General features: G+C 44.7%; 1 protein-coding gene across 1 annotated transcript in view; it reads left to right on the plus strand.

The window, feature by feature from the left end:
• The window catches only part of RAPGEF1 (Rap guanine nucleotide exchange factor 1), a 184,749-nt gene that overhangs the window by 127,649 nt on the left and 30,266 nt on the right, over positions 1-26,834 (plus strand). The window contains exons 6-12 of the mRNA XM_042781458.1: positions 4,898-4,986; positions 5,748-5,900; positions 6,580-6,703; positions 7,042-7,225; positions 8,404-8,904; positions 17,510-17,712; positions 20,579-20,734. Of these exons, the coding sequence (XP_042637392.1) occupies positions 4,898-4,986; positions 5,748-5,900; positions 6,580-6,703; positions 7,042-7,225; positions 8,404-8,904; positions 17,510-17,712; positions 20,579-20,734 (1,410 nt within the window). The remainder of the gene's footprint in view (positions 1-4,897; positions 4,987-5,747; positions 5,901-6,579; positions 6,704-7,041; positions 7,226-8,403; positions 8,905-17,509; positions 17,713-20,578; positions 20,735-26,834) is intronic.

The raw sequence follows: 26,834 nt of genomic DNA on the forward strand, positions 1-26,834 counted from the left end.
TGATTGCCTCCCTGGAAAGTCAGATAGCCACCTTGGGACTATGCCTGCCTCCCTCCTCAGATTCTGTGGTGCCATGAGTTAGTTTACCAAGTGTGCTTCAGACACACCCTGAAGTGGGCTCTTGTTGTACCCATGCCCAAACTGAGAGTTTAACTGCACAGATGAGCCATAATGAAATGCATCTCATTTGACTTGTTTTCTACAAGTATTTATTGAGCACCTGCTGCATGCCAGGCATAGTCCTAGGCACTTGGTATACAGCAGTCGCCGAGACAGACTTATCCCTCAACAGAGGCCAAGAGGCAAAGAGCCCAAAATACCATGTTTTTCCACCAGAGAGATAGCTGAGACCTTTAGTAGGAGGAGTTGAACTCTGGCCAAGTTACAAATGGTCAACTTTGAATGCGATTAGGGTGTTAGCACAGTAGCTGGATGCACGCGTATTTTAAGAGTTCTCTTCTGTCTGTGATAGATAAGACAAGTTGAGACTAAAGACCTTCTGGCTAGTCTGTTTGGACTGGAAGGTTGGTGGTGAATATAAAAAAACTTGCCCACCTTTTTGACATACTCTTTTCAAGCTTAGGCCAGTGGATTGGTGGGAGAGTTGCTGCAATCAGGACACCGTCTTGGAATTTGGGTACAAGCTTGCACATGTGTGCCTGTCATTCCATGATTCTTTTGCTATCATTCATTAGTTGAGTTTGCACAGCTGCTTCTCTAGAAAGATGACAATCTAATTATAATTGCTCATGAATCAATGAAGAATTGGAGGAATTTTCTCCTGCGTCAGCAGATACAAATGCGTAGGCTTTTCTCTGTTCTTTTTGCCCTGTTTAAGAACCCATGTGGCACAGTGGTTAAGTGCTAGCTGCTAACCAAAAGGTCGGCAGTTCGAACCCACTGGCTGCTCCACATGAGAAAAATGGGGCAATCTGCTTGCATAAAGATTTGTCGTCTTAGAAATCATATGGGGCAGTTCAATTCAATGACAACAGAGTTTGTTGAATTTTTTTTTCCCGCCCTGCGTGTGAGGAATAGTGAACCTGAACGTAGGGCTTTTGAGTCACTTTGGTCTGATGCTCTTTGATTCCCTGTAATTCCCATGATGCTATCCACATCACCTGGCAATGAGCTTTTCAGGAAGTGCTGCCTTCCCACCCCCTTCCAGGCTGCAAAGGGGCTACCTCTGTACTAACTGCTATCTGTTCTAATTTACACAGTCTCTCATCTCTCTCTCCTTGTCCTGTCATTCTCAGCCAGGTAGCGATTTCTTAAACACTTGTAAAGTTTTATTTAACTTCTAAATTGTGATGACAATAAAATACCAACATTCTTTTTGCTTCTAGTACTTTTATAGATCTCACTTCTCTACATGTTCTCCAAGAATATATATTGTTGTTCTTGTTATTACGTGCCATCGAGTTGGCCCCAACTCATAGCAACCCCTCCTCGGGTTTCTGAGGCGATATCACTACAGAAGTAGATTGCCCAACCTTCCTTCCAAGGAGTGGCTGGTGGGTTTGAACTGCTGGCCTTCTGGTTAGCAGTCAAGTGCCTTAGGCACTATGCTACCAGAGCTCCTAGAATGTGTATGTTAGGTACTATAACATCGTGTGGCACATACTCTGCCTTTATAGAATATATGCTTTCAATTGTTTATTTTTTGGTTTTCAGTATTTTAGAAGTAATACATGTTCATTATACGCACTGCCATTGGGTCAGATCTGACTCATAGCGACCCCTCTTGGGTTTTGGAGGCAGTATTACTACGGAAATAGATTGCCCAACCTTCCTTCCGAGGAGTGGCTGGTGAGTTTGAACTGCCAGCCTTCTGGTTAGCAGTCAAATGCCTTAGGCATTATGCTACCAGAGCTCCTATGTTCATTATAGAAAATTTTTTTCATAAATAAAAATGAGAAGATGAGAAGTGTTTCATAGTCGTATTTTTTGTTGTATACATATACTCTTGGTTTTATTTTGTATCCCAAAATAAATTATATATATATATATAGTTGTTTTATATATATATAGAGAGAGAGAGAGAGTTTTTTTTTATATATATATATATATATATATATATATATATATATATGTATATACACACACACATATATATACACACACACACACATACACCATCTGGGGTTACTTTTTCACTGAACATTGTATTAAAATCATACCATGTAATTACATATTCTTATTATAACTTTGTTTTTAATAGCAGTATAATGATCCATTGTTTGGTTCTGTCATTTATGTAATCCATCCTTATTGTTGGCCTTTAATTACGGAATATTAAATAGTTCAATGTTACCTATTATAAATAATGCTGTGTTGGCCATCCTTTATGGCTTAGTTTTTACACACATTGATAACATTTCCTTGGGCATAAGTTCTTATAAATAGAATGCAAATATTTAATGTACTGGCAAGTCATCCTCTGAAAAAGTTGTATAAAGTGTTACTCCCATTCATGTGTCTGGAAGTTCCTATTTTATTACCAGCAAAGCTGGAGAAGCTCGCATACTTATTGACAATTGGTATTTATGCTTGTGAAATTCCTCTTTGATGTTTCTTTGGATGTGTTCATTTTTTTTCTAGTTTGGGTTTTCTGTTGCTGTTTTTCTTAAACAACCTAGCTCCTTGCCAATAACATGTGTTGCATTTTTGTACATTTTTTGAGTTTGAAGAAGTTTTACAGTCTCTGGTTTAGGAACACGCTTCTATATTACCCACTCACATCCATTGCTGTCTTTTCTGTAACTGTAGAATAGGTGTTTATGCTGAAACCACTCATTAGACACAAGTAGATCCTACCCAGACATCCATCAACAGTGGAATAGATACAATCAAGAGACTCCAGGAAACAGTTAATCCGAAGAAATAATGGACCATACAGACCACGCCTTCACTAGCCTAAGACCAGAACTAGATGGTACCCGGTTACCACCACTCACTGCCCTGATCGTGATTACAATAGAAGAGCCTGGACAGAGTGGAAGAAAAATGTAGAACAAAATTCAGAATCATAAAATAGACAGTGTTCTACATCCTACTTTGGTGAGTAGTGACTAGGATCTTAAAAGCTTAAGAGCAGCTATCTAAGATATAACCATTGATCTCTTCCCATGTGGAACAAAGAAGAGTGAAGAAAATCAAGGAACACGGAAGGAAACAATTAGTCAAAGTACTGATGAGTCATGCAAACCACAGCCTCCACGAGACGGAGACCAGAAGAGCTAGATGGTGCCTGGCTACTGCTACTGACTGCTCTGATCGGGACCAAAATAGAAGGTCCTGGACAGAGTGGGAGGAAAATGTAGAACAAAACTCAAAATCATAAAAACAACCAGACTTGCTGGTCTGACAGAGACTGATGGAACCCTTGAGGTTATGGCCCTTAGACACCCTTCAAACCTGGAGCTGAACCCACTTACAGAGATCACCTTTCAGCCAAATAATAGACAAGCCTATAAAATAAACAGTAATACCCATGAGGAATGTGTTCCTCAGAACCACCAGCCATACGAGACCAAGAGGGCAGCATTTGCCTACAAACAGGAAGTCAGGAAGGGATAGAAAAGATGGGTGAATGGAAATGGGGAACCCAAGGAGGAAGTGGGAAAAAGTGCTGTTACATTGAGAGGATTGCAACTAATGTCACGAAACAAAATATGTATAAATTCTTGAGCGGGAGACTAATGTGCTCTGTAAAGTTTCACCTAAAACACAATAAAATATTCAAAAATAGGAGAATAGATAAATAAATTAGTTTTTTAAAAACTACTCAGCAGTAAAAAGGAACAGAAGGACTGGGTGACTGGGGATAAATGAGGGTGACACTAATGGCTCCAGGGTCTCTTTTTGGAAAGATGGAAATATTCTAAAATTGATTGTATTGATGGTTGCACAACTCCGTCAGCATGCTGAAAACCATTGAATTATCTACGTTAAATGGATGGTTTTTTTGTGGTATGTGAGTTATGTATCAGTAAAGCTATCTGAAAAGAACATAGACACAAAATAGTACATACTGTATAATTCCATTTCTATGAAGTTCTAGAGCAGATAAAATTAAGACAGTAGAAGTAGGATGGGGCAAATTGCCTAGAAAGGGTGATGAAAGTGTTCTGTGTTTTTTGAGCAGTGGTTACATGGGTATTTGCAATTGTCAAAACTCATTGAATGGGAAAAAATGCATTCTAATTGGGGAAAAAAAAGATCTTGACCTCTTTTTGAGGGGGGTGGGCTGTGATTTGAAAATGCTTTCTTTTTCTTCCTTTCAAGGTATTTTACTCCTTTATCCAATTTTTCCCCTGGTATTTCAGTGGTTCTAAAGTCCTATCTTCTACTGGGTAAAATGTCCTTAACTTTTGGTCCATTGACAGAGATCCTCAACCAGTTCATCGTGGAGTACCAGCTGCCACCACATTTGAATCTAACCAGCTTACTTTAAGAAATCACCCCTTCCTGAAGCCAGAGATTTCATCATCATTGGGCATCATCATACACTCAATATGATGGCGTTGGGAAACTAAAAGTAGTCCTTCCACCACAAAGTGACTGGAAATCTGTTCCACTGATAATTTGTGCAGTAAATATAGTCATTTTGAGACAGTGAAATTTGTCATTTCCCCATTCCAAGAGGAAGTACTTGTATGCATGTCAAACATCTTAGCACGCTATGAAGGTACTTTTGGAGGGTAGGGGAACATTTGGTTGTGCAGAGTACCTAAGTCAAATAACACTTGTGTGTTTATGGTGTGTGGGAAATCTGTAGGCACAAAAACAAGATGCAGCAGTGGAGTACAGACAACTGACCTATCTTGTTGTAAAAAATAAGTGATGAAAGGCACCTTTCCTGTGCTTCATTCTTCTTCTCTTGTGTGGTGTATAGGAGCTGGTTAGACTTACCATTGAGAAGCAGGGACATCCATCACCAACAAGCCCAGTGAAGCCCAGTTCCCCAGCCTGCAAGCCGGACGGGTGAGTGCTGACAAAACCCTCTGGTCACTGCTGTATTTGGTTACAAAGTCTATACCTGAGAAAGAATGGGAGCCAAATCAAGCAGCCCACACTGGGTAGACTACACGGGGCCTGTATTCCTCTTTCAATGATAAATTCTGAATGAGGACCTGTATTACTTTGAAATGTGTATATTTCACACACATTCTGGAGTGTACTGCCTACTCTCAGGTTTAAATATTCAGTGTAAGTTAATATCTAAGTTTAAATAGCTAAGGTTAGTGTGTGAGTGTGTACATTGATCTAGACCAGTGCTTTGCCTGACCAGCTTCATTTCAAAATCAGAAACAACCTTTTAGGGTTGCGTTTCGGGGATTTGGCTTTAAAGTATTTAAGTTTTTGTAATATTATCTTCACCAAGAAGGTAAACAAAGGGTAACATGGACCATTTAAATGCCTTGCAACAACTTCTACAACAAGCCCCTAGTGAAAATATGAGACATAAATTTGGAGCATTTTAGGGAGCCTTTAGATCATCTAGTTCAAAGATTCTTGTTAACAGACAAGGAAACAGACGTGCAGAGAATGGGGGGACTCGGCCACAATCCTAATAGGGGATCAACTGGACTTGAAGCCTCATCTGACCTGGAGTCCAATGCTCTTGTATTCACAGTTCCTGCTCCACACCCCGTCCCCACCCCCATCGTTCCCTTGCCCAGGTCCCATTCATTATTGACCCTCTCAGGGTCTTCTGTAACCCTGAGTTCTTTTACATTATCCAGCCAGCCTGAGCTCCCCCTGACAGATCGAGAGATGGAGATTCTAAACAAGACAACTGGGATGTCTCAGTCAACTGAGCTGCTCCCAGATTCCACGGATGAAGAGGTTGCACCTCCCAAGCCCCCTTTACCTGGCATCCGAGTGGTTGATAATAGGTAATGATGCTATTACGCTAATTTATATTTTTCCAGTAACCCCCCATTACCACCTATTTATGATATAATTTGATGAATGAATAGGTAGAGGGAGCAAATAAAGCAGATGCTGCAATTAGGGTAAGAACTTAAAAAACTTAATCTCTTGCTCTTTAGAAGCTTTGGAAGTTTGACCTAAAATATTATCACCCTTGCCATTTAGCCATAGCCAAGTGAAAACTGTACGATGTATTTCTCTTAAAGGAAAAAAAAATTGAATTTTTCTGATTTTAGATTTTTTTTTTTTTTTTTTTTTTTTTGGTATTATAGATTTTATTTTAGCAAAAGAGGAGTGGGATAGGAGCTGAAAGTATGAAAACTTTAATAATGAAGAGGCCCACATTATACCTTTCTAGAGAAATAACAATTGTCTATGACCTTTGATGGCATAGTGTCTAAGGCATTTGAAGGCTGGTGGTTCAAACCCACCAGCCACTCCTTGGAAGGAAGATTGGGCAATCTACTTCCATAGAGATACCACCTCAAAAACCCAAGGAGGGGTCACTATGAGTCAGAAAACTACTCAACAGCAGTGAGTTTGGTCTTTTTGGTTTATGTAGATAGACAGGTAGATAGATGGATCTTTTTAAAGCATTTTTGCTTGGGTTGTTTGGTTTGACTAAAGTTTGATCTGTTTCAGCCCTCCACCGGCATTGCCACCCAAGAAGAGACAGTCAGCCCCATCCCCTACCCGAGTGGCTGTGGTGGCCCCCATGAGTCGAGCTACCAGTGGCTCCAGTTTGCCTGTTGGAATTAATAGGCAGGTAATGCAGCCCCATCTGGAAAAGCAGAACAGTTTCAGTTAAGATATGGTGGAAGTTACCATATTGGGGTGGGGGGAAGGCTAGAGCCAAAGGCACGTCTCCTGAGGACAGCTGAGCCTAGCCTAAGGACCTTCCCTTGCCACTCATTCTCAGAACTGTCTTTCTCTGTAGTCACAGATACAGTGTTTTATTGCTTACATCAAAGATGGGCCTTTCCAACAGGTTTCTGAGCTGCTGGTATTTCCTTTTGTAAACTTAAGTACCGATTCCCTCTTCCCTATTATCTGCCGCCATTTCTCTGAAGTGACTGGATTTGTTTATTCGTTTTTCCACATGAGGATTTTGACGTTGACTGTTACGCACAGAGACGACTCTCAGGAGGCAGCCACTCATACGGCGGAGAGTCCCCTCGCCTTTCCCCCTGCAGCAGCATAGGCAAGCTCAGCAAATCGGATGAGCAGCTGTCCTCTCTGGACAGGGACAGTGGGCAGTGCTCCCGGAACACAAGCTGTGAAACACTAGGTGAGCTGTAGGCCTCTCTGTCACTACTCAGCTTGGACAGACTTCCTCATGCTGTCTCATCATTTCTCAGCGGTTTCTTTAGACTTGTACCATCCTGGGTTCAAACCCCAGGGAGGCCAGCCATGGCCTTATATCCATTTAAAAGCCAAGCCTCAGTTTCCTCATCTACAGAAGGAAGATAACAGTATCTACCTCTCAAAGAGGTTGAAATTTACATGAAATAACAATGTGAAACCACCCAGGAGATACTCAGATGATAGCTATTGTTACTGTTAATCTGTCAGGTACAGTTTGACTCTCTTTGCCAAAATTAAGAGCCATCTGCACTCAGAGCTGGAAACAAAGGGGGAGAGCCCTGACAGCATTTGCCAGAGGTAAAGGCAAGCTCGCAGCACATGCTGACTTCTTCTCCTCGTGGCTGCATTTGAGCTGGTGTGCTTGCATAAACATGGGAGAGGCAGTTTGGCACTAGATTTAAAGAGCATGAAGCTGTAGCATCCCTTTACCTGGATAGCGCACTTCTAGAATTTATCCCAGAAACATGAGAGACCTATAACAAGATTTCTGTCCGAGGACGTTAATGTCAGATTATTAGGAGTAGTGAAAAGCTGGAAATAATCTAAATACTCTGGTAGGAAATTGGATGGATTATGATACATTCATTTGATGAAAAAAGTATGTGGCGATTAAAAATCACTTGCATATATTGATAAATGGGAAAAAATCCAAGACTGTCTATGTGATATTTCTCAGCTTGGTTTAAAAAAAAAAAAAAAATCCTAGGAAATAAAGACTTTAAAGAAATACATCAAAATGCTGTAACTCTATAAATACATATAACTGTAGCATAACTATAATAATGGTTATAGTTAGATTATAGAATTATGGATGATTATTATTTTCTGATACAGTTTTTTTTCCATATTTTCCACGATAGTCATGTATTTTTCTTTAGGAAATTGAAAAAAACAAAGTAGCATAGCAAACAACAGTACACTCATGTTTTATAATCAGGGGAAAATGAAGAATTTAAAATAAAGTGGGAGCACTGTGTAGATGAGACTATGACATGTTGCCATGCTGTCATGAGCAAGATGAGGTAAGGAAGAAGGGCGGGATGGTTTCTTTCTGTAGGGCCTTGTGGCTGACAGGTCTTTTTTCCCCTGTTGTGAACGCAGATCACTATGATCCCGACTATGAATTCCTCCAGCAAGACCTCTCCAACGCAGACCAGATACCTCAGCAAGTGGCCTGTAACCTTAGCCCATTGCCGGAGTCTTTGGGGGAGTCTGGGTCTCCATTTCTTAGCCATCCTTTCCAGCTGCCTCTTGGCAGCTGTCCCCAGCCAGAGGGACACTTGGCCCTGGGGCAGCAGACAGACATGCCACCTGCTCTCCCAGAGAAGAAGCGCAGGAGTGCAGCCTCCCAGACCATGGACAGCTCTGGCTGTAGGGTGTCCTACGAGCGGCACCCTTCCCAGTATGACAACATCTCCGAGGATGACCTGCAGAACCCAGCCTCAGGCCAGTCCATCCCCTTCACGCCCTTTGCTGCTGTTCTCCCCTTTCAGCAAGGAGGTTCCTCAGCTCCTGTCGAGTTTGTGGGTGACTTCACTGTTCCTGATTCAACGGGTGACCCAGAAAAACCACCTCCTCTACCAGAGAAGAAAAACAAACACAGTAAGCTTCTGTTGAGCTATAGGGAAGCGCATTTTGTAACATGAAATGGCAGTATATTTTATTCAAACATTAGACCCAAACCAAATCAGTGGCCTCGTTATTTCATAAAGGATGGGACCTCAGGTACTTGGACACTTCTGGTAGCCTTGATTTACCAATGCTGGTGATCATTTTTAAAAAGCAAATCTGCCAAAGCCTGAGAAGCTGACCTCTTCTGCGGTCTCTAAAAAGCTTAAGCCTGAGTGCCACAAAGCCAGAGTGCTGCTCCTGCTCCTGCTCCTGCTCCTGCATGGGAATCACTGACCCTTCTCCACTGAACACGGTGACAGAGCGTCACAGCATTCCAGGCAGCATTACTCTAACACCTGTGGGAAACCAGATAGAAATTTGAATCTTAAAAATAGCAGTTTCCTAGCACACTCAGAATAATTTTCTGAGAATCCCTGAAAGTAGGCAAGTTGCTGTTTAGAGAGACAAAACTGAGTGCTGGCTCTGTTCTCTGTCTGCAGGCACCAAAAACAATGTGCTCAGATAATTACTTGAAATTTAAAGTGCTTGGCAGGCGTCGCTGAGGACTCCATGGATCAGACATTTCACTGAGGGCCCAGAGGAGAACTGACCTTTTGAATATTTGTATTTTGAGTATTTTCCGACTATAAATTTGCCCTCAAATTCCTAGTTAGAGTTCTAGTGGAAATTTTCTTTTCTACTGGCTCCCCTGACCCTTCCACGTTGTCCAGCATCTCCTGTCTCTCTAGCCTCACCCTCCCCTAACTTCACAAACACAATTCTGCTTCACTTTCTTGGACTGACCTGCTCTCTCCACTCTGTTGTGGATGTGGCCAGCTCTGGGACTCCCTGGCCTCAGTTGAGGCATCTAGCAGAGGACTTGAATGAGATAGGAACTAAATCTTCATTCCAAATTCCCAAATGAGAGCCCCTCCTTTCTCAGAGAAGGGAAGACCTAGCTTCTTGGACCAGCAAGGTTTACCTGGGGACTGCTTGGGCAGTCTGGGAAAGGCAGGCAGTGAGAGGCTGCAGCTGATGGTGTAATGTTCTCCGCAGCTCCTCACTGGGTGCTGCCCTCCTTGCATAATGGCATCGGTGGTGTGGTCTCCCAGCTGGAGGGAGAGCTGGCTCTCTAGGGCTAATGATGTCATTTCCATCTGTTGTTTAAATTTGCTTATTAAAAACCAGGGCACTAAGTAGAGGGGGCTACAGACAGCAATGCCAAGAATGTTTCCCTCTATGCCTTTCCCTCTGCACGTGGAAGTGTCTGTGGAGCTACTGTCCTTTTTATTTCACCCATCTTTACCTTGATGTGAGCAGCCTTCCACTTTAGGCTCACCTCCTTTCCTTTTCTAGGATTCCTCTGAACTCAAAATGCAAGACAGGCTTGCTTTTCACGCTAACTGCGATAGCACAAGGTGTAGACTGCCATGAGGCAGGCAAGCCCCCTTCCAGCTTTTAGAACAAGTGCCAGGCAGCAGACCTCATGCTCAAAGTTTATGAACAAAGGATTGGAAGGCGGAATCATTCATCCTTTTGAACATCCCCAAGTCTTAAGTGCTAAAAATAATTTTCTATTAATTTATGTATCCATTTTGATCCTTTATCCCACTAATCAATGTCTGTAGTATTTGTGCCTACAAACCTTTTGAAAACTAGTAATAGCTTAAGTTATGACATACCCTGAGCTTTACCTGCCCTACCTTGTTTAATCCTTGCAGCCACCTATGAGATAGGCATTACCTTCCATCTCACAGAGGGAGAGACTGAAGATTAGAGAATTAAGCAGCTTGCCCAAGATCAACACACAAGTGGGTAGCAAATCCGGTATTCAAACCCCAATTTCTATAGTCCCAGAGCTGTTGTTTTAACCAGTATGTTACACTACCTCCCTCAGTAAGTAGATTGGGCTTTGGCCCTCTTTGAGCAGGCCCCATCCACTTTCAGGTAGTGACTTCATGCAGTGAGATAGTCTTTTTCTTCTTCTTCTTCTTTTTTTAATTGTGATTTGGGTGAAGGTTTATAGAGCAAATTCACTTTCCATACAGCAGTTCACATACACTTTGTCTCATGACATTGACTACAGTTTACCACAATGCAATAGCTCCCCTCCTACTTCTTCCCCATAGTTACCTCTTCCCTGTGTCCATCCCTCCATGCGCTCCTGCCCCTTGAACTATGTCCCTGTGCATACACAGCCCTTCTATTCTCCCATGATTATTCTCTTCAAGGAGTGTATCTTACCTAATTTAAATGTTCAGCTCATATGCCTGTCTTTTGTTTGGCTGGAAGCCACAGGTGTGGGTTCAATTCCAGACCTGAAGGGCAGCTAGGGGCCATAGTCTCAGTGGTTCCACCAGGCTCTATCAGACCAGCAAACCTGGTCACTCTTTTTTTTTTTTTTCCAATGATTTTGAGTTTTGTTCCACATTGTTCTCCCTCTCTATCCAGGATCTCCTATATAGATCCCCCTCCAAGTGCTTGACAGTGGTAGCCGGGCACCATCTAGTTCTTCTGGTCTTATAGTCGTATAGGCTGAGGATCACATGGTATTCCAGTCACTTGGACTAATTGTTTCCATGAATCTTTGGTGTTCTTCATTCTTCTTTGCTCTGGACAAGGAGAGACCCATAGTTGCATCTAGATGGCTGCTTGCATGCTTTTAAGATCCCAGTCGCTACTCGCCAAAGTAGGAGGTGGAACAATGTTTTGTGAAGTGTGTCATGCCAATTGTGCTTGATGGCCCCTGTGACTATGGTCCCGAGCCCACAGGTTCAATCACTCGCTCCCTCTGGGTAGCTGACTGTGCCCGAGAAGTGACTACAAACTTGTCCCTTGTCAGCTCTACTATACATTCGGGAATTCTTTCAGAACGTACAAATACACATGTAGAAACATTGTCTGCCAACCCTATACATGATCTTGGGCACACTCCCCGCTGCATAGACATACCTAATAGTTCAATCTATCTGTCCACTCTTATACACATGTTTGCCTTCACTGACAATGCAGGACTATATGTGCAAAAGGGCTCATCTTTGTTGCCTGACCTCCCATGTACCTCTCTATGCCTTCATCTTCCTCAGTGCCACAATGTTGATCGCTCACATTTGGTACGTTGCCCTTCTCTGCAGTGAGGTAGTCTTATCTGTGCCCTAAACTTAAGGTACCCAGAGGTTCTAACCTCAAATTTGCTCTTTACCTCCTGGGGCAGCCCTTGGAGAGTTACTCCAAAATTCCCTGTGGAAGACACATCACAAAGTTGCTTTGAGGGAGCAGTGAGATTCTAATCATGCTTTGTGTTTGCTAACACTGGACAGACTGCAGACACATGCACTCTCAATGTCAGAGAGTGTCCTTATCCTTTGGAGATGCTCTGAAGGCATAGGTGTCCCTGACTCCTCTTGCCAAAGGTGGCCACGTAAGCCCCATGTGCTGGACAAGCACCAGGCTTCATGATCTGCCCACCTAAAGACCCCACAATTCTAGGTGCTCTTGGAAGTGTGGGCCTGTTGAAACTTCCAAATGATGTTGGCTACTCTAGTTTCTAAGCCATCGTGCTGGGCTTCCTTTGAAATTGCCTGGCCCTTCTTGTTTCTGAAAGGTTGTTGCAAAAACGGCAAAGAGGCAACATGTTCTGACCTCCTAGAACCCCACGAGAGGAAGACAGAGGCATCATCAATAACCCAAGGCCTATTCCTACAAGGCCAGACATGCTGCCTCCCTCCAACCCTTTCTCCAACCGTTCCTCCCAAAGCACCCACCACCTCTCTCCTCGGTTCGATAATTCGCTGCAGTGGCCACACAGATCACAGATTGTGGGGTTTATTAGGGAAGCACCACAGGCTACAATTCAGGTTTAGGAAAAATGCTCAGTCTCTCTCCCAGCCCACTGTCCCTCAGCCAACAGTCTCTCACAGTCTCTTTCTCAGCAGTGCTGGTCCCTCAGTGTCTCACTCAGCAATGCGTGTCTCTTGCATCTCTTTCCCAGCAACGCATGTCTCAGGAGCCCATGTCTCTTTCAGCAGCAAGTCTTCCTCAACCAGCAGTCAGAGAGAGTTCTGCCTCTAGGAGACCTCCTTTTGAGCCCGGCAGGGTGGTCAAACTAGCTGATCATAGCATCAGAACTCTAAGTACCTGAGAGACAGTGGGCACCTCCCAGAACATTGTTTTGTGCCACTCCCAACAGAAATACTCCAGGTGGACAACTTCAGCAATCAGGAGCTCCTCAGTTGCTCATAGAAAATCCCACCTTGGAGTTTACAAAGACATATGGGTAGAAAAGCCACACTAAGTAATTTACTACACCGCAGTTGTAAAACCTCCCTGCTGTTTCTTTATGCTGGTTAGCAGGTCTCTAAAGGGATGTCAACCATCAGGAGGGCTTGGAGACTTTCTGGTAAAATTACAGTTTTGCTAGAATGTCCTATTTTGACCAGAGAGAGGGTGGTTGTGTTTAGTCTTTGAAGGGAGCCAGTTGGTAGGCATTTGGGGATCACCCTCACAGTCTTGCATCTTCCTCTAGGACTTAGTAGTGTTGGCCATGCAGCATTAAAGCACTGTGGGGATTAGGAGGACTGTGAGCTGCACTGTTGTTTTAGCAGTAATGACAGCTGACCTCATATGGAAACCATGTTCTTGTCCTGCACACCTCTAAAGTCATGTTCCACTCAGTGCTGATTGGAGCTGATAAGAAATTCTTACTTATTCTTTTAAAGACAGAATGTGCCATTAAACCCTGCTTTTCAGTGCAGGGTACCAGAAAAATGTAGCCCAAAAGATAATTTCCTACATGCCTGTACCCAAAATGAGATGCAGGGAACAAAAAGATAAATCCCGCCCCCCATTGTTGTGACTGTCCTCTTCAGTTAAGCATTTCTGCTGTTCTTTAGTTTTCTAACTAGTTTAGGTCTCCAGTTAAGCCCCTGATTCTGTGGTTACATGAAAATACAAAAGTGAGTACCGTAAGACAGCCCTTGAGACTTTCTCTGGTCTCTGAAGTTCAGCCCCACCCAACAGTTGCTCCTGGCACTGTGAGATGGGATCCAAGGGGATGGTGATTTATAATGCTTCCTTCCTTGTGCTTGCTACCTGTTGACTTAAATTCCTTTGCTTCCAAACCTGAGGCTCCTTTTTCTTCCCAGCTCTCATTTTTACTTTAGATCCCTCTTAGTGTGTGTAGAGCAATTCTGTATATACATATATATCAGTCAGTATTCATTCTTAACCCATGTATCAAGGAAGAATAGCAGTGCCTTTTCTTTAAAGATTGCTACATACAGGGAACACTGTTAGAGGTAGAGACAAGTATTGATTTGGGTGAACAGAAGGGCAGTGTACCAAATGTGAGTGATCAACATGGTGACACTGAGGAAGAGGAAGACATAGAGAGGTACATGGGAGGTGCAGACAACAAAGATGAACCCTTTTGCACATACAGTACTGCATTGTCAGTGAAAGCAAATGGGTATACGGGTGGATAGATGGGTAGACAGGCTGAACTATTAGGTATGTCTACGCAGCAGGGAGTGTACCCAAGACCATGTATAGGGTTGGCAGACAATGGTTCTACAAGTGTATTTGTATGTTCTGAAAGAATTCCCAAATGTATAGTAGAGCTGACAAGGGATGAGATTGTAGTCACTTCTTGGTCACAGCCAGCTACCCAGAGGGAGCGAGTAGTTGAACTGTGGGCTCGGGACTATAGTTGCAGGGGACATCAAGCTCAATTGGCATAACATACTACACAAAACATTGTTCCACCTCCTACTTTGGTGAGTAGCGACTAGGATCTTAAAAGCTTGCAAGCAGCCATCTAGATGCAACTATGGGTCTCTCTCATCCAGAGCAAAGAAGAATGAAGAACACCAAAGATTCATGGAAACAGTCCAAGTGACTGGTACACCATGTGATCCTCAGCCTATATTAGCTATGAGACCAGAAGAACTAGATGGTGCCCGGCTACCACTGTCAACCACTCAGAGGGGGTCTATTTAGGAGATCCTGGATAGAGAGGGAACAATGTGGAACAAAACTCAAAATCATTTGGAAAAAAAAAAGGGACCAGGTTTGCTGGTCTGATAGAGCCTGGTGGAACCACGGAGACTGTGACCCTTAGCTGCCCTTCAGGTCTGGAATTGAACCCACACCTTTGGCTTCCAGCCAAACAAAAGACAGGCATATGAGGTGAACATTTACCTGAGGTAGATACACTCTTTGAAGAGAACAATCATGGGAGAAAGAAAGGCTGTTTATGCACAAGGGGACAGCTCAGGAGACAGGGGTGCATGGAGGGATGGACACAGGGAAGAGGTAACTGTCGGGAGGCAGTAAGAGGAGAGGTGTTGCATTGTGGGAAATTGTAGTCAATATCATGAGACAAAGTATATGTGAGCTGCTGTATGGAAAGTGAATTTGCTCTGTAAATTTTCACCCAAATCACAATTTTTTTAAAAAATTACAAAAAAAAAAGAAAAGATTGCTACATACATTGTATGTCGAGAATATCCTAATAGCTAGGAGCTTCCTCCACTATCTAGAGAAGGGAAAGACAGTACATGATTTCAGGAAACCTATCTAATGGGTGCCCCCTCTGCTGGGGGGATGCCAAGTGTGGATTGTCGGTCTGTGTAAATGGGAATTGGGAGCAGGGCCTGTGCTTAACCAGCCCTCAGAGCTTCCTGAGCAGCACCAGGAGGGCTGTGCTGTGTACAGTCAGGTCCCAACTATCATACCTCCCAGAACCTTCTGGCCTCCAGAGTGTGGAGTCTTCAGAAGGGCCTGGTTCTGTGGGTGGCGAGGCTCACATCCTTCACCTTAAAGAGTCGCAAAAGAAGTGGATGCTGATGCCCTTACTTGAGGGCTCAGGGCTCCACACCTGCTTCAGCGAGAAGGTGCCTGCTGAGGATGAGCTCACCAAGAAGGAACAGCTCAGCCCTTTGTGCTGCTGACTTCCTGCCTCCCCAGGCGGGTGAGGTCCCTGCTGTTGTTGGCTGCAGAAGTCTCTTTGTTGGTGGTCACACTGTGCAGGTGCACCCCACCTGCCCACTTGGCAGCCGTGTTGGTGCAGGCAGCTCCACCATAAGGCAGTAGCTCTCTGTAAGGTTGGAGGAATCAGAAGGGCTTGGAGGGTTTGAATGAATTTTTAGGTAGGAGAGGGTACAATGTATATTTTTGAAAGTGAGCACCTTTTTCTTCGCCATGTGTTCTTCTCACTAGAATGTTCTATAGCCTTTCACCTGAAGAGGGGAGTTCAATTTCTTGCATAGCCAGTAGGTACTTTGCCAGACATACCCCAGGGGCTCTAGCCTGATACAAACAGTTCTGGTTTAGCAAATCACTAAGGACAAATCCTGGCAGACATGTGTTCCTTCCACTCATTCATTCCACACATACTATGTAATACCTCCTGTGTGTCAGGCACTAATGATACAGACCCAGTCACTTCCTCACTTCTATGGAGCATCAACTCTTGAGGGGGAGTTGATAAATCTTGTTGGATCTACTTTCAAAATATATCCTCACCACCTCCTGCCTTCCCATTCATCTCACCTAAACACTCACGGCAGCCCCAGAATGGTTTTCTCAAAACGTAAATCAGCTCCAGGAGTACCCTGAGTAGAATCGTTCAGTGGGTTTCACTCATGTTCTGAATGAAACCTGCTTCTTTGCTCTGCTCACACAGCCCCTGAGCTGACCCCCATCTGGTAGGCAGAGCCTTGTCTCGTTTCAATCTCCCTGTGCCAGCTGTGTTCTGCCCACCTGGGCCCTCTTCCCGGCCTCAGGCCTTTGTATCACGTATAGTGTGGAAGGCTGTCGCCCTAATTTTCACACAGCTCATCCATATTTTAGAGTCGCACCCCCATCAGACCCTATTTACTGTTCTCCACAGGACTCATTTCTCCCTGATGTTTCACCATATGTCTGTTAATTGTATGTCTCCACAAGCAGAATGTGAGCTCCACAGGGCAGAGGATTTGTTTTGCTGCCCACTATGTGGTATCAGCACCTAGGTCAGTCCCTAGCATAAAGTAGGTGCTCAGTAAAACTATGGAAAGTGGTAAGAAGAAAAATGGGGGACCTAGCTGGAGGATAATAGGGGTGGGGCTGGTCCTGATAAGCCTCTCAGGGTGTTTTACTGCTAAGCCAAGCCATAAAGGAAGAGAAGGCCTCAGGACAGTCAGAGGGAGAGCATTTGGAACAGTAGGAACAGCATGTGCAGGAACCCCTAAAGGTGTTTGTTCCAGGAGCTAAGAGAAGATAGTGTAGCGGGAGCTAGGTGAAAGGAGCAGGGAACAGTTCAAGTCGGGACTGACCAACTCTGTTGAGCCTTGTGATCCCCAGTTCAGACCCATGGTGTCCCTCGGGAATGTGACTGGAAACCACCAGGGGGTTTTTAGCATGGGAGTGAAATGCCCCATGTGCTTCTTAAGGAAGTCACCCTAACTGCGTGGCTGCCAGAAGGATTGGATGGGGGTGGGAGGGCATTCTCTCAGCATGGCAGCCCCCCTCCCCACTTCAGCCTGTGCTTTGGTAACAAAATGCAGCCAAGAACGCGAGGGACTGCCTGCCATCCACCACCCTCCCTGTTTCACAGTGCTGGCCTACATGCAGCTGCTCGAGGACTACTCGGAGCCTCAGCCCTCCATGTTCTACCAGACACCGCAGAACGAGCACATCTACCAGCAGAAGAACAAGCACCTCATGGAGGTGTACGGCTTCAACGACTCCTTCAGCAGCGGAGACTCGGCCCAGGAGCTGGCCCCACCTCCTGCCCTCCCCCCCAAGCAGCGGCAGCTGGTAAGCAGACCCCTCACAGTCCTCATCTGCCCTTCATGACCAGAATCTGCAATTCTTAACAGATCTCTATAAACTACAGTGATGCTCCTTGGGGGCAGGCTTCACTCTGTGTTCCGTGTTGGGGCCCTTGGCATGTGTGTTAGTCTCTCCATCTCCCACTTGAGTACTTTCACACCCTGCTAATCAGCTCCTCGGCAGCCTGGCTTCCACTTGGCCATCTCCCCACCCTGGTGGCAATGGGTGATGCCTTTCTTTTCCAGAGCAGCCTGCTGCAGCTGAGACTGGCTTATACTAAGAATATTTGCTTTCTGTGTGGACAGTCTCTTGTATTTTTTCCTCTCTTCTTTGACTCTAACATAGACCTCCCAGAAAGGAGGGACTTAATCAAAGCACAGGGCATGGTCTGTGTACAGGCCATCTGTGGGCTTGATTTACATAAGGGACCTAACTCTATGGAGTGACTTATAGTCCAGCTCTGGCCAGGGATGGCCCAGTTAAAGCAAGCTCTATTGAAGGCAGGATGGCTTTACACAGAGCCACTTTGTATTCCAGGCGTAGCACCCTTCCTTCGCTGAAAAAACATCTCCCATATTAAGGACTTTCATACATGTAATAAAGCAAAAGTCAGCACAGAAGACAGGCTGTCCTACTGTGACCAACCTATAAAATGATGGGAACTAGTACAAGAATCAGGAGCTCTGGTGGCATAGTGCCTAAGGCATTTGACTGCTAACCAGAAGACTGGCAGTTCAAACCCACAGCCACTCCTTGAAAGGAAGACTAGGCAATCTACCTCCATAGAAATACTGCCTCGGAAACCAAAGGAGGGGTTGCTACGAGTTGAAATAGGCTCACTGGCAGTGAGTTTGGTTTGGTTTTGGTATAAGGATCCTTCAGGTTGAGCATTTCATCTTGGCCTATTGCATGCCTCTAAGCCGTTTCTCTTTGCTACCAGCTGACTAAGCCAGTAAACTCTGGTCAGTTTTTAGACTAAAGCATATCACCTAGTCATGCTTTCCCAGAAGATTACATCCCAGAAGGGAATCCTTGACTTTTTCAAAGCAGAATATACTGTTTTGCTGGTACATGGGCCAGTGTGGTAACTTTTTAATGAGAGGGGACAGTTGTGGCTAGCAGGGCCGTGTTTTATCCATTGTAACAGGACATGAAAGTGTTACCCTGACTTTTCTTGGAGGCAAGTGCTGACTGGAGGACAGATGTCCCTGGGTTACTCCTTGCAGTCTTCTGGAGCTATGGGGCTTGGGACTCTGTGGTCGAATCAGAACCATGCAGTCATGTAACAAAGCACTGAGCCCATGCCCAGTCCCAGGAGTTTCTTCATTGCATGAGCTCAGAAGCCTCTCTATCACAGTGCCAGCCAAGCTGCCATTTTATTTCAAGAATCAGAACCAGCCAGTCCTTGAGTTCCAGTTCTGCCGATAACTGCCTGTGTTGCATGTATTGTGTTCTGAGTCCCTGTTCATCTGCAAAACGAGACTGATGCCATTTTCCCTGCCCACCCCTTGAACCACCTGAATATGCCCAAATAAGAGTTTTAATTGCTCTGGAAATGTTTCACAAAAGGATCTTCACCATGGAAACATGATGAGTTGCCGTAGGAACTCATCCCCTAAAATATTTGGTTCTGCACAAGAGGATTTAACACCCCAGCTGAGCCGGATTTCATTGATTTGAAATATTCTCAGACTCTCCTGCCCATGTCCACAAGTGCACATTTGATGTCCTTGGGCATCTTCTTTGTACCCGGGAGTTTCATAGGCTTGAGTATTTGGAGAGAGATCCCTGAGGAGCACACTTGGGATCAGCACCTGTCCTGAGGCAGCACACTGGCCTCAACACCAAGCTGACCTCAACACCAAGCTGAGGGCAGTGGTAAGAGATACCTGGGGGAGAGGTTGGCTGGTCAGAGACTCCAGGAGTTGGAACAAACCACCTTGTTGAACACCTGCCACATGTGTGCATGGGACTTTTGTATGACTTCACACATATCTCACCACAGCTCCTGTTTTGCCCATTTTAAGTAAACACACAGCTTCAAGAGCCTGAGAGACTTTTTTGGAGCTCAGAGCTAGAAGTGGGAACCAAGGCCAACTCTCACTAAAGCCTGGACACACCACATGACATGCACCGTGCCAGCCGCTCGGCAGTGTGCCCTCTCTCAAATGCAGAAGTGGAAAGTGTCCCATTTTACAAATAAAAATGGTAGATAATGATAATCTGTTGGCCATTGTACTCTGTGGTAGGCTCATACTCTTAAGCACTTTAGATGCCTCATTTAACTCTCCACAGAGTCCAAACCAGGAGGTGCCATTGTTACTCCATCTTACAGATGAAAAACCTGAGGCACACAGAGCTTTAGGGATGCCCAAGGCCATAGAGCTCATAAATGGCAGAGCCCAGACTCTCTAACGCAGAGAGCCTGACTCCTAGTCTGCACACTGATGAAGCATGAGTCACCTCGCCAGTATCCTCCCCACCTGGGAGGAGCTCAAGGCCCTAAACAAGTGGCAGAACCAGGATTCAAACCCAGGGCTGTATGGCACCAAGCCTGCTTGTCCTTTTTCTGTCATACTGCCTATTCCCAGTAGACAAAATTGGTATGAAAGTTAACTTTTTAAATCTATCATAAGGAAGAGAAAGAGGGTAGGTACCCTCTTGTGCAGGTAGCCTTCAGCTGGTGTTTTGGATCCCTGAAGTGATCCAAGAAGTTGCCCCTGTCCAAAATGCCTCTGAGCAGAAGTAGGCAGCCAGCCTGCGGAACTTTCATGTGTCTGTGTATATATGCCTGATTGTTCTCAGCTTTTCTCCCTTCTTCCCTGTCATCTCTCTTTTCCCTTCTGTCCAGCAGGCCTCCTATGCTGCTTCTTCCTTCTCTGTCTCCTACTGTGTCCAGCAAACTAAAGTGACCTTCACGCCTGAGGACGGCAGTGCCACTCAGGGCATCAGTGTGTCCATCTCTAACTCCTTTCTCAGCCGGCACGGCAACTTACCCGTGCCCTCGGTGAGTCGCTACCTGCCGTTCTTTACTTGGAAACGTATGTACATGATCGTTCTTGCGTACCTGTATCTCCTGATGGTGTGTGCTACTTATCCTGGTTCTGTCTTCTGCAGGATTCCTGCACCTAAATGGGAAAGGGCACGTATGGTTGGTTCTCTGTGGCCTAAAGAACTGTGTAGATTTTCTGGGTGGAGAGAAAGAGATGGGGAAAAGTGAGTGGCCACATTTGCAACATTATCACTGTAGCTTAAACTAGCAGAGATATTTTAGCCTTTTTATTCTGATCTCAAGGAGCTCTGGTGGCATGGTGCCTAAGGTATTTGACTGCTAACCAGAAGGCTGGTGGTTCAAAGCCACCAGGCACTCTGTGAAAGGAAGACTGGGCCACCTACTTTGGTAAAGATTTATCGCCTCAGAAACCCAATGGGGGTTGCTTTGAGTCGGAATCAACTCGATTTCAGTGGGTTGGGTTTGGTTTATTCTGCTCCCACTTTGACTTTTAACGCAGCCCTGTAAGAGTTCTCTATTTAAAAGGAAAGATTTCTTACAAAGGAAGCAGGCTTTGTGTCAGAAGGCTATGTCACTTAGCTTTTGCTGCATAACAAATCACCCCAAAACTGTGGCTTAAAACAAGAATGATCATGTATCATTGCCCAGGAGAGGAGGGCTTAGAACCAGTTCACTCCAGTTTGACCTCCTGCTGAGAAGTTGCCTTTCCACCCCAGGTACCCTGAATCAGAATCTGTTTTAACAACATAATCACCTGAGTGGATCTTGTCAGAATGTAAACTGATTCAGTGTATCTGGGGTGGAAATGCAAAGTCTCAGCAGGGGGGTTGAACCAGAATGAACTGTTTGGAGCCCTGCTCAGGACACAGATTACTAGGGTGATTGGACTGATCTGGTCCAGACTGGGCTCCCTCACATCTCTGGAAACCTCAGCTGGGACAGTTGGCCCAGTTTGGCTGCAATGCTTGTAGTCTGTTCACCTCCATCAGGCTAGCCTGGGCTTACATGACCCTGGCTGTGTTCCAAGAAAACAGATGAAGGTATGTACAGCATTTTAAGGCCTAGAGTCAGAAGTGGCATCATTCACTTCCATTGCATTCTCTTGGTTAAATCACAAGGCCCACCTCCATTCAGGGAAAGGGCAAGGAGAATCCACCTCTTGATGGGTGTTGCTGCTAAATCACATTCAAAAGATGTAGGAAGGGGAAGAGTTGCAACTATTTTTGTAAATAGTTACTTTTAAGGCTTAGGGCATAGTAACCCTAAGGAGGCACAGTGCTCATCTGTTACTTTATGCTGGAATTCATATCCAAGAACCTAAAACAGCCACCATTCTTCCTTTAATTTGCTGAAATGAAACTGAATAGCAGTTGAAAGAACCTTGGAAGTGCTGAGTTCAGATCCCACTTAAAGTCACTTTGACCTTAGGTAATTCACTTATCCTCCCCAGGCCTCAATGTCTTTCCTTTGGGATTTTATTTTCCCTGCCTCGTAGGGTGATTGTGAGGATTATGTGAAATAATATGAAACATTCAAGCGTATAGTAAGCTTCTAGAAAGTATATTATTATTGTTCTTGCTCATTATTACTTCTAGATTCTAGTCTTGGCTCTGCTTTTAGTTCTGCACATCTCACTTGGACAAATGGCTTAACCTATTTGGGCTTTTCTTTCCCCCTCTATAAATGATGAAATTGAACCAGGTGACTTTAAAGACTTACCCATTTTGATTTTGCTGGTTTCCGTCTTTGAGAACCATCCAATGCCCAGTGTTAAGACTGCCTTGCCTCTTGTGAGGGACTTGGAATACACTGTCTCACTGGCTGCTACATTTAACTTTTTAGAGCTCTCAGCAAACTTGTGAGTGCTATAGAAAAGCTAAATACCACCTCCCCCTGAAGCCTGGTCACACTCATGTCCTCTCTTTCCTAAGAAAGCACCTCTGGCAAGCTCTTTTCACAAATCTTGCAAAACTTGGCCTTTCGATAATCCCAGCTCTTGACTTTCCCTTTCTGTGAACTGAAAGTCACTGTGGACTGTCCCAAGAGTTTCTACAGTCTCCCATTTGAGCACTTTGGGGTCTGAGGACTGTGGATGAACTAGATTACCACAGAATGAAAGAAAATTTGAGGGCATTTTAATTGTGTTTGGGTGTGGACATCATAGTTTTCATCCATGAAACATAGAATAATCTTGAGAGATTTTGCATCTAAATATCACACTCTAAGCACCAACACCATGAAGGGCCCAAGGGGATGAGGTCATAAAGGTACTTTATTTCATTAAAAGGAAAGTACACCCCAGGCCACAAGAGCCTTTAGTAAGGCTTAAATGTTTGGAATATTTGACATCTGATATATTGAAACCCAAGAAAAGTTATTTAGTGTAGTGCCAACATATTCATCATATATTCTCTGCTTAAATTCTGCAAGAGATGAACCCCAGGCAGAGGCCTTTAGATTGCTGTCAGAGTAGTCCATTATTCCTAAATTTGTTCATTCTGTTGTTTCTGGACCTGTGTCATCAGTCCGGCGTGGAATTCCAAAAGCTTGCCATTCAGGAATATAGCAGTTGTCAAATCTGAAGACACTTCACAGGCTTCTTGGTACAGTGGCCTATTATATCTACTGAAAGATTCTTAACCATTGAAAACCTCTTGCCAAGGAATCTATAGAGCCATAAACCTGCATTTAACGATTTAAATCTAAATGAGTGCTGAAAAAGTGTTCTTACTCACTCTTCCTTGGAGCCAAAGGATCAGTTTAATTCTACAGTCATGGGGCATTTCCTATGCATGGGTTAGGTTGCACAAGGGATCCAGAGATGAGCAAGACACAACCCCATGTCTGAGATGCTTATAGTTGAAGAGGCAAAGTAAGACAAACATAAAAGAGGTTCATGTTCAGGCAAAGAATGAGTAACAGTATAAGAGCTACAAAGTCAGTAAAAATCCCATTGGTGGGGTGGGGGATCAGGCAGAGCTCATAGAGGAGATGGAGCTTAAGCTGAGTCTTAAAGGATAGTTAGGATTTCAACAAGGAGATATAGGGCAAGGAGAGTAGGTCAGAGATGTTCCAAGCAGAAGGAGTTACCTGTGTAATGGAGGCTGTGTAACCCAGCGTATATTCTAGAAGGTCATCTCAAATGTAAGCACTCAGGTTGAGGTCATGAGAGAACTATCTAAAGGGTAATGACAATGGGCAGCCTTCTACTATCTCCTCAGGACCTCCACTCCATGATCTGCCAGTCCTCCTACACCCACCTGCTCTGCCTTAACTAAAACCCTGCTTCCTGAGCTTCTCATCAGCACAGACCTCTCCAGCACAGGCCAGACTTCACAAAGTCCCCACCCCCTCAGATTTACCTTCAAGCATATTCCTACTACTCCTATCCCTGGGCACCGCACACAGTCTTTCAGCTTGACTTCCTCACCCTCTTCTTCACAGTCTTCACATGGGTCTGCTTGACTCTCTTCTTTGATAAAAATGTTCACTCTTGGTCTCCTGGCTTCCTTTCTTTCTCAGTGTGTCCCATAATCCTAAGAGACCTAAGCATCTACACAGACGTCCATCTAACCCCTGATATGTAGTCTCTGGGGCAGGGCACTAAGACCAGTTTGATAGAAGAAAGGTGTTTGGGGGAAAATGAGTGAATGACTATGAGGCTAAAAAACTGAGGAAGTAGGTGCAGCTCTCACTGAAGCCCAAGAAGCTGACTCTGGAGTTCCTGATCTCTGCGTGCCTAGCAGTGTGCCTGCACATAGGAGGCACAAATGAGGGTTTGAGAAATTGACTTTCTAGCTCTTCTAGAGACAACAGTGCTGCATGAGCTTTCTGATGTGGCAGTGGTGTCCCTGCTCCTGACCTGCCCTCAGTTGCTTTCTGGGCTCTTCTGCCTGCTCACGTGGTACCGTGCTCACCTTGCAGCTCAGCAGGAGCCTGTTCCCCTAGGCCCCCTTCCTCCAGCTCTGGTCCCGCCAGCTCTTTCCACGCTCAACATCTGAATTCCCGTATCCCAGCTCCTCTTCATATCCCTTCCTCACGCTTGTACTTTTTCTGTTTCTGCACTCTGGTAGTGTGAATCCTGAAAGTTTTGGACTTGCCCTTGACCAAGCTGTTGAGATCTCTCAATAACCATTAGGATTGCCACTATCCTTCAGGTGTTGCAGAGTTGATGCTAGAAGAACCTTTCTCCGTTTGTCTAGTGTCAGTTTAGCCTACTTTCCTGCACATCCTTCATTTGCTAACTGCAGTTACAGATACACACTATCACCAAAATATGATCTGTTTGCCTGCTAAAAATCTGTTGGACTATTTCTTTAGCATGTTGGCTTCCCAGAATGACTTCTGGATAAGTAAACTGCTAGCAGACCCATATTTTGGGAAGAAGTTGTGTGGAAATGTCCATTATAATCGTCCTTTGTGTTTTGTTTAGTTTTAAAAAAGTGAGAAAATCAAGTGTATGTAATTTTAAGGACTTTAACTACAAAGAACAATTGTCTGTAGAGCAGCTAGTAGTCTATTCTGGGCAAAACAGTGATTTTTCTGAGACCCAGGTTTTCATGTATCAGCACCTCTGCCCTTAACAGAAGGCATAACTTCATGTGGACTCTAGATTCTTTCACCACGCTGATCACCTTGCTGTGAAACAGCCTGACCACCTCCTTAATACACATGGTGGGCTCCTTAAGTTCTACTAGTGCATCTGTTTCTCTTTCCCTGTCCTGCCTTTGCCCTCCTCTTTGCTTTTACCCTCCCTCCTTCCTCTCTATACTTTTCTCCCTTTTTTCCTTCCTTTCTCCCTCCCTCCCTCTCTGTTGGTTTCCCTCCTTGATCTCCTGGCCAAGAATCCATCCTGAGAACTATCACAGAGCCTCTGGACACACTGACTGGTTTAAAGGCATTGTAGGAAAGATGAAGGAGAAGGGGAGAGAACTGAAAGAAAAGAGAAAGACTGATGAGAGAAGTGGAAGAGTCCTGCAGGGCTCTGGAACTGCTTGACCCAGAAAGGTGTCTGTGTCCACCTGTTGGAAAATACACCTTCCCGCCTCCTTGTTTCTGTCCCTCCTTCCTGATGTCATCTTTACTGGCTTCCTGCCCTGGCTAGAGCTAAATCGCACTGAGAGATGAAAGGGAAGGGAGTGTATAAGGGCAGCACTCACTGGCCCAGAGGCAGGAAAAGTATTTTTCAGTGCCGCGTTCCTCCTGGAAGGTATTTGCTTCGTAAGCCTGCCTTGCTTTCCTGGGGTTCGTTCACAGAGGTCTCCTTGTATAATCAATGTCAGAAGTGTTTCTTTTTTGGGGAAAATGAGTAATGTGCTGTTGTCACCCACCATTGGGAAGCCTCTCCAGGGCTACTTCATCCCACTGTTGCTTACTCCTCATTAGCCTCATGTAGTGTTTGGGTATTTCATATTATTTGAAGTCATTGACTCCTAAACTCTTTCCTATTGTTGGAGGCTTAAGAGCAGAGTATAGTCTATAAATCCAAGCCTAACTCCCCATGAGTTTCTAGCTATTTGTATAGGTTTATCTCCTCCCTAGACTCTGGGCTCCCTGGGATTATGAATTCTGACCCCACTTGCTTAACATGTACCAGGCACTCAGTCAGTGTTCATTAAATCTTGCTCTGTCACACCCACTCTTCTCTCTACCCTCACTATTTCTATGAATGTTTCTAAGCAAGAAAGAAAGGTGTCATCTTGAGTCTTTCCTTCTCCACCACATATGTGCATGGTCACCAAGCTCTGCTGACCCTTCCTTGTTAAGTTACACTTAGTTTCTCTGAGCTGGTCTGCTCCACTTCAACCTCATTGTCGCCACTCAGCCTCAGCTTCTAGCATCTTAACCTAGATGGCCTCCCTTCTGGCCTTCCTGCTTCCACAGTCAGATACCTCAGTCACTTTCTCTGCACTACTGCCAGAGTACATTCTCACCACATCACTGCAGAATCCAGAGCGACATTTTTCTTACTCTTCTTCTGAGACCTTTGCAGGCTACTTTTACCCACCATCCACCTGCCTGTTACCTGTGGACCCTCCACTTCAGCCCTCTCTCCTACTTTGTCCGTGCATGTGCTACTTACTCATAACTCCCC

The sequence above is a fragment of the Orycteropus afer genome, unplaced genomic scaffold (genome assembly GCF_000298275.1).
Source record: "Orycteropus afer afer isolate SDZICR_OR568_19922 unplaced genomic scaffold, OryAfe1.0 scaffold00123, whole genome shotgun sequence".
Classification (NCBI taxonomy): Eukaryota; Metazoa; Chordata; class Mammalia; order Tubulidentata; family Orycteropodidae; genus Orycteropus; species Orycteropus afer.